Source organism: Cucurbita moschata, unplaced genomic scaffold, assembly GCF_002738365.1.
Source record: "Cucurbita moschata cultivar Rifu unplaced genomic scaffold, Cmos_1.0 Cmo_Scf00014, whole genome shotgun sequence".
Taxonomy (NCBI): Eukaryota; Viridiplantae; Streptophyta; class Magnoliopsida; order Cucurbitales; family Cucurbitaceae; genus Cucurbita; species Cucurbita moschata.
The window spans coordinates 4,604,348-4,617,470 of NW_019268530.1; the positions used below are offsets into that span (position 1 = coordinate 4,604,348).

The 13,123-nt window shown below is 33.8% G+C and overlaps 1 protein-coding gene across 1 annotated transcript; it reads left to right on the forward strand.

The window, feature by feature from the left end:
• Positions 1-4,911: 4,911 nt before the first annotated feature.
• LOC111452791 (FT-interacting protein 1-like) lies at positions 4,912-8,135 on the forward strand. Its single transcript, XM_023093684.1, has one exon. The coding sequence runs from the start codon at positions 5,153-5,155 to the stop codon at positions 8,003-8,005; it is 2,853 nt and encodes a 950-aa protein (XP_022949452.1). The 5' UTR covers positions 4,912-5,152; the 3' UTR covers positions 8,006-8,135.
• The last annotated feature ends 4,988 nt before the right edge of the window (positions 8,136-13,123 follow it).

Consider the following 13,123-nt stretch of genomic DNA (forward strand, 5'->3'; position numbering starts at 1 on the left):
CTTTCTAATAAATATGAAAGATATGACAAGTAAAACATATAAATTCTCATAGAAACACTACTTTAGAAAAAGAATGGATAAATGACTTGTATTATAAGTAAATTCTTCTTTCTCTCTGTGGCTCCAACAACGTGAGCATATGCTAGCGAAAGACCATGCCTAGGGGCACGTATGTGAGCCCTTGGTGGATCCATGTGTGCATGTGTGAACCGTGTGTAGAGAAGGTCAGGTCTAGAGGTAATATACAAGTCATTCTAGTAAGTCCATGTGCCCGTGCGTGGGTTGTATATAGAGAAGTATTACACATTCAACTCCCACTCATGAAGTATTTTAAATACTGAAGCCACGTGTTATTTTTTTAGGTAAGTTAAAGACAGCTATGTATGAATGACACTGTCATTGTACATGCCATGGAAATAAAGTCATGATAGTTGCATTTTCATTAAGTTGTATCCTTTATATTAGATATTAGATAAGGGCGGATGCATTTATTTTAAATTGTTAGTTATTTTAATTTCACTATTTAGTTGATGTTTACTTTTATTTTAAATGAGTTTTGCAAACATTGAAATCTATGACCACTTTTTAGTCCACCATTTTTAAAGATTTTCCGTACATATTATAATATTATGTAGTGACGTCTTTATTTTATTAAAAAAAAAAAAGGGTCGTTACAAAACCGTACCAAGAATGGGATAGATCTAATGCCTTTGTATGCTTTCATATTTTTAAGCTGGTCAAATTGACGTTGTTATGTCTTCCAGTATCATTTAAAAAGTTCAACTGAGATTACTATTTTCACCGAACTCCGATAGTCAAATATTCTTTTGAACGTAAAAAATTCTTCATCGACCTCGTGATCACTCTTTATCATTATTAATGGACTATTATTAACTATAATTAAATTTTTTATTATCAGCTATTTAGATTTAATAAAATTATAATTATATTTATAATGATATTTTCTTACCTATTTACAATATTATTTAAAATAAAAATATATTAATGTTTTAATTAATTTATATTTATTTAATTATTTTTAGGAGAGAGGAGGAGACACTGCTAATTACTTCCTAATTAATGTAAAAATAATTTTAATTGCTTTATTTTTTTTAAATTTCTTTATTTATTATCTAATATAATTCTTTGAATTAAATCTAATAATTTAAATTATTTTCTATACATCGACCAATACAATTATTTAATATATACTATTTTATGAGTGGAAAAAATTAAAACTTGAGCATAAATTTTTTTATTACTTTAATATATTTATTATCTAATTAAACTTTAAAATCTATAACTATTTATTTTATCTTAGCGGTAAATTTTCATTAATTTTTAAACAGAAAATATATTTTGTTTTTAATTTATTTTAATATAAATTTAATATTCATAAACGAAAGTGAAAAATGCTAAAAATATAAACGAAAAGAAAATGAGATAATGAGATAGAAATTCATCATTATTCTTTAGAAAAATTAAATTTAAATATTTTTATTTATATATAGTACATATAATTAAAAAATAAAAATTACTTTAACAAATCAATTTATTAATAACAGTTAAAAAATCAACATTCATAGTCCAACACTCGAGAGTATTTAAAATTCGATACTCCAGATGATATATGTCTTTTGGAACATTCTCTAATGTCATATGTTCGGATGGATACTACGAAGATGGTGTGCGTGAGATGAATAGTGAAGAGACAGACCGATACTATCAAGCCTAGACACCGATGTACTCTTTTCAATTCCCTTTCATTTTATTCTCGAATTCTATTATTTTGTAATATCATATGCCACACACGGTTTTGATGTGACCTACCTTTTCAACACTTATCTATTGCTCTTATTGTACCTATTTCTAACTCAAACCAAGACTTTGAAAGTGTGCGGAGAACGCTATTAGTCAGTACAACATTGTAAATGTATGTATATTTTTACTCCGTTAAAAGTCTTCTTATTATAACTTAAGTACAAAGTTTGAGTTTGTGAAAAGTGTGAAGGTTAACCAACAAGCTGGTACGGGTATCTTGTACCCGCATCATAGGAATACTCTAAATGATTACAATTACTTATCATTCCTAATTATTTAAGTCAAACATTTTTATTATATTTTTTAGATGAAGAAGATCTCTTTTCTTAAAATATTTATATATCATTATTTTTAAAATATAATAAAATATCTAAATCATTTTTTTAAAATGAATATATAATAAAATATATAGATCATTTTTTTAAAATAAATATATAATGAATGTATAATGTACTCGTATAATAAGCTATTCTATTTGAACACACTTATGGCAATGCTTATCCAAAAAAAAAAAACAGTTAGATTTCTCCTTAAGTCTGCAACTCAAGTGAGTTTCTGTTTTCGGGACTCTTGCTTTGTTGAGGATTATTGGGAGTGAGTCTCGTTAATTTAGTGAAAGATCATGGGTTTATAAGTGAGGAATACTATCTCAAGGCGAATCTCAAAGCAAAGTCACGAGAGCTTATGCTCAAAAGGGACAATATCATACTATTGTGAGAGTCATGATTTCTAACATGCTTATCCTCAAATCGTTCCTAATTGTCTCACTCGGGGGCGAGTTCATGTTCAATCTCTATTCAATTTTTAATAAAATATAATAGATTATGAATTAATTTAGATAACCCTTAAATATATATATATATATATATATATCGACTAATAATCCTAACTAAATTAAATTAAGGAAAATATAATAAACGATCTCTATTCCATTTTTAATAAAATATAATAAAAGATGGGTATAAAAAATAACTAAATTAATTTAAGAAAGAAAATATAATAAAATGAATAAAAGTAAATAATATTGAAATAAAACATTATAAATAAATTTTAGGGTTAGAGTTTAATTTGTGTTGGGAGCGGCATCAGAATTGTTTGGCTGGCTGAAAGGATCATACTTGTGAGGTCATTCTCTTTCTCTTCTTCAATTTTCTTTGATTTTCAGATTTTGATTCAAAATTTCATTGGAATTATTTGATTCTCAGGACACCTTCGGTTGTAATTCATTCGTTAATCGTCAAATGGCACCTCCCTACTCTGCTCGTACGTACAAACCAATTGATCCTTATGAGTCGGATGACGACTTGGCTGATGAACAGATGAGACTATACTATCAAGCCCTACGAGAGTCCGACGTATTATTCTTTTCCATTCTCCTCCTAATTTCCCTTTATTTTTAGTCCACGTTCAAATATTATTGCTTAATATCCATCGTCGTATGGCTACACAGGGTTTTGATGTATCCACTTTTTCCAACACCTCTCTTATGGGTCTCATTGCACCTATATGTGAGGAATGTCTATCTAGACCAAATCTTCGAGACTGTGCCGAGAAAGCTACTAGTGAGTACAACATGGAAAATATATGGACGTTTTACTTCACCTTCTCATTCTATATGTATTTCCTTTTATCAATAACCTTTCTAACCTCTTATTAAATCTTCTTTATGCCTAGGGTACAAACTTTGAGTTTGTGAGAGTTGTGAAGGCTAACCAACAAGCTGTGTCGGGTTTCTTGTATTACATCACTTTCGATGCCAAACAAATAGGAACAGAGCTTCCAACAACAACTTTCGAAGCTAAGGTCTTTGATAAGATTGATAATAGTAAAGAGATATGTTTATGTAGACCAAAACGCTTCGGTTGAGATACATCTTTTTAGTACGTGCATGTTCTTCTATCTAATAGACACTTTTTTCTCTATTTACATCGAGGGAGTATTTCCATATGGTTGGGGGAGTATTTCCACGCAGAACTATGTTTATGATTATATATATAGTTCTTATCATAATTAGTTTGGTTCAATATTTTTCTTTTTCCTTCTTCTTCCATGTGTGTTCATCTTGTTTGATGGGTAAGAAACAATAGCAAAGTTGAAGAACTTTATACCTCTAGACACATAAGAACTTTATACCTCTAGATGCATAGCTCGTCCTCTTTGTATTGCCTTTTGTTTGGATCCGAGTGATGCCTCTACAAATTTTTGCTTATTCCCAGATTATCTCTAGTTTCTCATAATGGATTCACTTTGGGGCGTGTTCATGTCCAACTTAATGACTGCCTTTAAGGCTCTAGCATGAGCCTAGAAGACCATTCGATAAACTGCTTTGTCTTCTCTTCTTCTACACGTATATATTAGCAATTCACTTAGTTAACTCTACTTCATGATTTATGATATGATATGCTGAAAATATGGAAATATTATGATATGATACATGTGTAACATGAATGATATGATTGACATGCAAAATACGATAAATGATATAATAAACGATAGAGAAATGATAACTTTTTAAAAAGTTCAAAAGTACATTTATCGTTAACACTATGTTAAAATAATATCTATAAAATTTGAAAAGTAACATTAACCCTCTTATCTTTATAGAAAAAAAAAACCATTTTTTAACTTTTAAAAATTTCAATAATACCCTTACAAAAATACATTTATCGTTAATTTTAAATACAAACGATTAATATACTACATAGAAAATACTCTTAAACTTTTAAAAGTTTTATTAATATTCTAATTTTAAAAAAAAAACTTAAAAAATATTAATAAACTTTCAAAAGTAAAGAATTAAAGCTCGCATGTCACTATTCATCCCATTTATATACTATCGATAAGAGTACATTTTAAAATTTTAAAAAAATTAATAAAAAGTTGAATATTTTAAAAACATTTTAAGAATATTTTTTTAAAAATAAAACATTTAAAAAATTTATTTAAAGCTAAATTTGAAAGATTTAAAGGATATTTTTTAAATGTTATAAGAATATATTTGAAAGGAAGAGTAAAATTTAGAGATATTTTTATTAATTTAACTATCAACCCAACATTATTATTTATTATTTATTATTTATTATTTATTATTTATTATTTATTGTTTATTTGAAATAGCCAGCATTATTTATTATCAGCCAAATAAACAACCAACACCCTCTCCATAGATCAAAATCACAGCTCGCTTTACAACAAACACACCAACATCCTCCAATATCCCAAATGATCGTGGCTGCTTCTTCCATCTCTCCCCTTCTTTACTCTTACTCCTCCTTCTACCTACCTCCCTTCTTTCATCATCACTCCTCTGTTTCAGATTCCCACCCCTATCATGGCCAAGCTCGTCGTCCATGTCCTCCACGCCGCTGGCCTCCTGTCCAAACACGCCCACTCTGCTAACCCCTTTGTTGAGGTCCATTTTGACCACCAAAAACAGAGGACTCTCACCAAACACACACACCTCCATCCTTACTGGAATCAGGAGCTTCTCTTCAACATCTCCGACCCTAAAGCTTTTCCTGACAAGACCATCGATGTGGTGGTTTATAGCGAGAGGAAGTCAGGCCATTGCCCGGATTTTCTCGGCCGTGTCAGAATCTCTGGCATGTCGGTGCCCCTTTCTGAACAGGATGCTGATTTTCAGAGATACCCACTTGACAAACGTGGCCTCTTCTCTAATGTCAAAGGCGATATTGGGGTTCGAATGTATGTGATTCACGACCATGAATCGACTAATAAGGACAAGGGCGTCAAGACCTTCCACTCCATAGGAGCCAAGCGGCCACCGCCAGTGGGGACACGGATGGACTTTGCTCGAACGGGTCTATCGGTGATGACAGTAAAGCATTTGCCAATTCAAATGCAGAGTCCAGAGTTTGCATTGGTGGAGACCAGCCCGCCGTTACCAGCAAGGTTGCAGTCCGGTTACAGAGGAAAAGACAAGATCATCAGCACCTATGACATGGTGGAGCAGATGCATTTTTTGTATGTAAACGTGGTTAAAGCTCAAGATCTCCCTGCCATGGATATTTCAGGGAGATTAGACCCTTATGTGGAAGTGAAAGTAGGGAACTACAAAGGAGTTACAAAGTACTTGGAGAAGAACCAAAACCCAATATGGAAACAGAGTTTTGCCTTTCCAAAAGAGAGATTGCAAGCAAACTTACTGGAAGTGACTGTGAAAGACAAGGATTTGGTGAAGGATGATTTTGTTGGGAAAGTTGTCTTTCATATCCCTGAGGTTCCATTGAGAGTTCCTCCAGATAGTCCACTGGCTCCTCAATGGTACAAATTAGTGGACAAGGAAGGGATCAAAGCCGAGGGGGAGGTGATGCTTGCTGTTTGGATGGGTACTCAGGCTGATGAGTCTTTCCCGGATGCTTGGCATTCGGATGCGCACAGCATCAGCCATGGCAACCTTGCAAACACAAGATCAAAGGTCTATTTCTCTCCTAAACTCTATTATCTGAGAGCCCATGTGATTGAAGCTCAAGACCTCATCCCATCAGACAAATCCAAACCTCCTCCAGACTCATTTGTAAGAATACAATTCTGCAATCAAGGGAAAGTAACCAGACCTTCACAGATGCGAGTGATCAACCCAATTTGGAACGAGGAGCTGATGTTTGTAGCATCCGACCCATTTGAAGATTTCATCATCATCACTGTTGAAGACAGAGGAACAGGGGAGATTCTAGGAAGAGTAATCATCCCATCAAGAGAAATTCCACAAAGAATCGAGTCCACAAAACTCCCAGACGCCCGTTGGTACAATCTCCACCACCCATCCATTGCTCAAACAGAGGAAACAGAGAAAAAAAAGGAGAAATTCTCCAGTAAGATCCATGTCCGTCTCTGGATCGACTCAGGGTACCATGTTCTAGACGAACCAACCCATTTCAGCAGTGATCTTCAACCATCCTCCAAAATTCTCAGAAAGAACAGCATCGGAGTACTCGACCTAGGGATTTTAAGCGCTCGAAATTTGCTTCCAATGAAGTACAAAGAAGGAAGAACCACAGATGCTTACTGCGTTGCCAAGTACGGGAACAAATGGGTTCGAACAAGAACTCTCTTAGACACCCTCGCCCCGCGCTGGAACGAGCAGTACACATGGGAAGTTTACGATCCTTGCACTGTAATAACAATTGGGGTTTTTGACAACGCTCACACAAATGGAAGCAAAGAAGACGCAAAAGACCAGAGAATTGGAAAAATAAGGATTCGATTATCCACATTAGAGACGGACAAAGTCTATACGCATTCTTACCCCTTATTGGTTCTTCATCCATCTGGCCTGAAAAAGCATGGCGAGCTTCAATTGGCTCTGAGATTCACCTGCACGTCTTGGGCCAACATGCTGACACTGTACGGGAAGCCATTGCTGCCCAAAATGCACTATCTGCAACCAATCCCAGTCCGACACATTGAACTGCTCCGCTTCCAAGCGATGAACATAGTGGCTGCAAGGTTGTCTCGAGCAGAGCCGCCGCTTCCGCGGGAGGCAGTGGAGTATATACTGCTCGACGTTGATTACCACATGTTTAGTCTCAGAAGAAGCAAAGCGAATTTCAATCGCGTAATGTCGCTTCTCTCAGGAGCCACAGCGATTTACCGATGGTTCAACGATGTGTGCATTTGGAGAAACCCTAACACGACCTGTCTAGTCCATGTCCTGTTCTTGATTCTCGTCTGTTATCCCGAATTGATTCTTCCCACCATCTTCCTCTACCTATTCGTGATCGGAATTTGGAATTACCGGTTCCGACCGAGGTATCCACCGCACCTGAACACGAGATTATCGCAGGCGGAGCACGTTCACCCCGACGAGCTCGACGAAGAGTTCGACAGCTTTCCAACGACGAAACACATGGATACGGTGAGAATGAGGTACGACCGACTGAGGAGCGTGGCCGGGAAAATGCAGGCGGTGGTCGGAGATTTGGCGACACAAGTGGAAAGGGCACAGGCGATTCTGGGGTGGAGGGATCCGAGAGCCACAGCGTTGTTCATCATCTACTCGTTGATGTGGGCAGTTTTCATGTACGTTACACCGTTTCAGGTGGCGGCAATTCTGATCGGACTGTACATTCTTCGCCACCCGAGATTCAGGAGGAATTTTCCGTCTGTTCCTGTTAATTTCTTCAAGCGGCTGCCATCGAAGGCCGATATGATGTTACTATGAGAGTGTCAAAATCACACTAATCTGGAAGGAATCACGACTCTCCAAATGCTATTGTCTACTTGCTTTGGACTTCTTCAAAGTACTCATTGGATAGTATTCCTCAGTTATAAACCTATGATTTTCCACTAAATTAACCAATGTGGGACTCACTTCCAATAATCCTCAACAAAATTATTGTTATTTGTCTCTCCTCTCTCGACATATCTTCACAAGTACGCGAGTAGTATTTTCACAGAGCGGTATCAGAGCATTCTATCGTTAGTGTGTGTGAAATTTACTTCACAGATTAGTGAGTTTTATTTTAACATTAAAATCGCCTTCAACTCTCTCTTTAATGCTTCACATTCTTGATAATTTTCGAAACTCGCATGGACCAGAGAATCAATAGAGTCACCAACAATCCACCGAGTATCACCCAACTTTTCCTCGTCGCTCCAAGTTTAAATACGGAAGCATTTACTTGAAACTAACAAAATTGAGAAACCTTAATGATTAATTATTCAGATACTAATTATTCCGACATAAATTTTTCAACAATCATTTTTGTCATCGGTGGCTAATTACCCAAAAGACATGACATGTAATCTTTGCCACTCAATCGTTCGCAATTGCTCTTTAAAGTAGCTATCGTGGCTAATTATCCAAAAAGTAGAACGTTTAATTTTTACCACAAAATTTTGTGTGATCACTCTTTAAAGTGAGCATGGTAGCTAGTTATAAAAAACATACAACATGTCATATATGTCGTAAATTTTTTTTTTAACAATAGTAACAAGCAAGTCAAGTCATGTTCTTCAATCATACATCGTAATCACAAGTCACAAAGCTATATAAATGCATGCATGTCCAACGATTCAAAAAGCAAAATCATTTATATGTAATAGGAAGATTCCTTCTCTTGTAGGTTTTCGTTATCCATCGTCACAATTATTGGTCTAATTCGACCTAGACCAAACCCTACATTCAAATAATAACCGAAGATCCATAAAGCTTTATTACTCAGGAAAAACCAATTTGATTCTTTTTCACCCAAAAAAAAAGGTTGACCAACAACTACTGCACCAAGAAATCATAAGTTAACATGAGTGAATACTTTGAGACAAGAACGATGAAGCTTCGCACCAATAATTGGCATCATGTGGCGCAAGGAAGAAAGATGATCCTTCCTCGTCTTAGGATCAACCAACTTTGCAAGCGGTTGGAGCTGCAGGGGCTTGAACGGTCGGAGGTTGAGGAGACACAACAAGAGACGATAATGGATGGTGACAAGGACTTATACGGAGAGAAAGTAAAATTCAGATTATCTTGTTCATTTAATATGTAACGTCCCGAATTTTCTTAGCTTAAATTAGTGGTGTTACCCATGCATTAATATCTAGAAGTTCGGACATAAAACAAAAAAATATAATAAAAAAAGTAATATAATATGAAGGCCCTCTAAAATTCTTTCAACTTTTTAGCTCTCTTCCATCCGAAGTGTTGAAAGTAATTCAAGTCATCGACCAAATAAAATAAATTAGTGATTTCTTTATAAATTTTCGCTTTTATCTTTATTTATTTATCACAACTTTTTCTTTATTTTTGTGAAGATCGAATTTCCATGAGAATTTTTTTTTTCATTTTTTAATTATTTTTTGACCCAACTTTTTTAATCATTTTCATTTTACAATATAATTTTAATATAATATATTATTCATTATCAACATAATATTTAAAAAATTAAATTTTAAATTATAATTTAGTTTTCCGCTTAAAAAAGGTGCATCGTAGTTTTAATTTAAATATTAAAGTCATAGTTTCAAAATCTTAGATTTTAGAATCTATAAGTAATAATATTTATAAGAAACTATAGTCTTTAGACGATTGTTGAGGATTGTTGGGAGGGAGTACCACATTGGCTAATTTAGGGAATGATCATGAGTTTATAAGGAATAGTATCTCATGGGTACGAGGCCTTTTGGTAAGCTCAAAGCAAAGTTATAATAGCCTATACTCAAAGGGGACAATATCATACTATTATGGAGAATCGTGATTCCTAACATGGTATCAGAGTCATGCCCTAAACTTAACCATGTCAATAGAATTTTCGAGGGCTCCAAAGAAAGGGGTTGAGCCTCGATTAAGGGGAGGCTTATAGTGCACTTTGTTCAAGAAGAGGATGGTTGGAAGTGGACAATATTATACCATTGTGGAGAGTCGTGATTCCTAACAACATCCATGACCTCTCTTAAGCATCAAGTTCATGCACAATTGGTAGTTGTCTAGACCCAAAACCATAACCTTCGATTTAAGTCTGCATCATGCATTCAACTAACCCCAAATTCGGTCTCATTCAATTAAGCATAACGATATGCATTGAACTTACTAGATAAGACGTGACTCCTGAACTTCCAATACTTCAAAACATCTTTTCGCTTAAGCTTCAATCGAACTTATTACTCCATAGCTTTTATTTGAGATTCGAATAACTCCAAAAGTAAGATTAATGTCAAGCTTGAATGATTTTAAAGTGGTCATGAGTAGAATTACGCAAAAGACATAACATGCCATCTTTGCCGCAAAATCTTTTTTAACATAGTAACAAGCGTGTCAAGTCATGCATAAAGTAGGTCGTAAAATATTTATAAATCATGTTCTTCCATCATATATCATAATCACACGTCACAAAGCTATACAAACGTATGCATGTCTAACAATTCAAAAAGTAAAAACAACAGGAAGATTCCTTATCCAGTAGGTTTTCGTTAGCAATCGCAACAAGTATGGTCCAATTTGACCTAGACCAAACCCTACATTCAAATGATAAAAGATCCATAATATTTTATTACTCGTAGTTTTCTCTCGAAAAACCAGTTTGATCCTAAAAGGTTGACCAACAACTATTGCACCAAAAAATCATAAGTTAACATGAATGAATACTTGAAGATAAGAACGATGAAGCTTCGCACTAATAATCGGCATCATGTGGCGTAAGAAAGAAAGATGATCCTTCCTCATCTTAGGATCAACCAACTTTGCAAGTGGTTGGAGCTTGAGCGGTCAGAGGTTGAGGAGGCGCAACAAGAGACGATGATGGATGGTGACAAGGAATCATCCCGAGAGAAAGTAAGATTTAGATTATCTTGCTGATTTAATATGTATGTCCCTAATTTTTTTTTTTAGCTTAAATGGGTGGCGTCATCCATGCATGCATTAATTTCATATGTAGAAATTCATATATAAAATAAAAAATGTAATATAATATGAAGCGTCTTCTCTCCTATAATGGTTCTCCAATCCAAAGTGTTCGAAAGTAATCCAAGTCATCGTCCAAATAAAATAAAATAGTGTTTTCTTTATAAATTTCCGCTTTATCTTTATTTATTTATCACAACTTTTCCTTTCCCATTCCCATTCTCGTCCCCGGGAACTTTTTTATTTATTTTTGTGGAGATCGTATTTCTACGAGAATTTTTTTCTCATTTTAAAATTATTTTTTGACAAAACTTTTTTAATACATCATTTTCATTTTACAATATAATTTTGTATAAAAAAAATGTAAATGAAATATAATATATGATCATTATCAGCTTAATATCTAAAAAATTACATTTTAAATTATAATATAGTCTTTCCACGTAAAAAGGTTCAACATAGTTTTAATTTAAGTATTAAATTCATAGTTTTAAAATCTTAGATTTTGGAATATATAAGTAATAATATTTATAAGAAACTACCGTCTTTCGTCCATTGTTGAGAATTGTTGGGAGGAAGTCCCACATTGACTAATTTAGGGAATGATCGTGAGTTTATAATTAAGGAATAGTATCTCCATTGGTACCAGGTTTTTTTGGGAATCTCAAAGCAAAGCCATAAGAGCTTATACTTAAAGTGGACAACATCATACTATTGTGGAGAGTCGTTATTCCTAATATGGTATCAGAGCCATGCCCTGAACTTAGCCATGTCAATAGAACACTTGATAGCCTAAACGGATCCTTAATGATAAGAAATCACTACAAGACCCTTGTTAATTGAATATGAGGAGATTCAAATTACTCTACAAATAAGATTAATCATATTAAGCTAGAATAATTTTAAACATAGAACACTTCCCCTATTAACAAGGAATCACTTAAATTTAGATTACTTCATTTTTTGTTTAAATTTTTTTTTGTTCATTCAGATAATTTCAAGAATTATCCAATTCACTGTAAAAAAAAGTTTTTCTGTTGGTTTTTTGTATCATGTCCAAAAAAGTTGATAGACTGGGTGGATATGTAAAAACTATTCTTGTCTTTTCTGTCACTTTGGCATGTATAAAAAAAATATTGTGCCATTTCAGTTCTAACAGCATTTTCTAATCTGTTACTTTTATATATATATATATATATATATATATATCGAAATGGACGATTCCATCGTTTATACTTGAAACGAATAGTCACAAGAGGTTTTTCAAACCAGAAATCTTTTTCATCTGTATCTAAATCTAACTGCATTTTGTAATTTTTTTTATTTCCATCCAAAGGGTAAGAAGTTTCATAATCAAGGAAGGGTAAGAAGTTTCATAATCAGGTCTTTTTATCTTTTGATAGCGTGTTCTTTTAAAGTGAAATTTTAAAGTGGTCCATTCACTCGGATCTCTTCCGTTTCATCAATTTTGTCCTTAAATTTAGATTACTTTGTTTATCAAATATCTCAAAGTAAAAACACTCCCGGAGATTCAACTCTCTACCAGCAAAATCAATATGTCTCAAGTTTAAAAGATTTTAAACATACCATCAAAACCACCCTTTTCTAAAGAAATGCAAGCTTACTTTACAATAACAACATTCATTGCTATAAAAACAACATTCATCATAGCTCTTCAAAATAAAATCATTAACTTTCCATGAGACAATTCAAGAGTGGTAACATTCATATCTTAGACAATAGCATAATTAGTCACTATATAAACGTAACCTTAATATAAATAATTATCATCCATCCAAAATAAACGTAACCTTAATATAAATAATCATCATCCATCCAAAATTTGAAGCTCATCTTCAATGAAGATGGTTAATTAGTTTATTCCATGTAATCTAGTAGATTCAAAGTCATGGAAGTAGATGAAGCTCTAGAGGGAGAACTGTG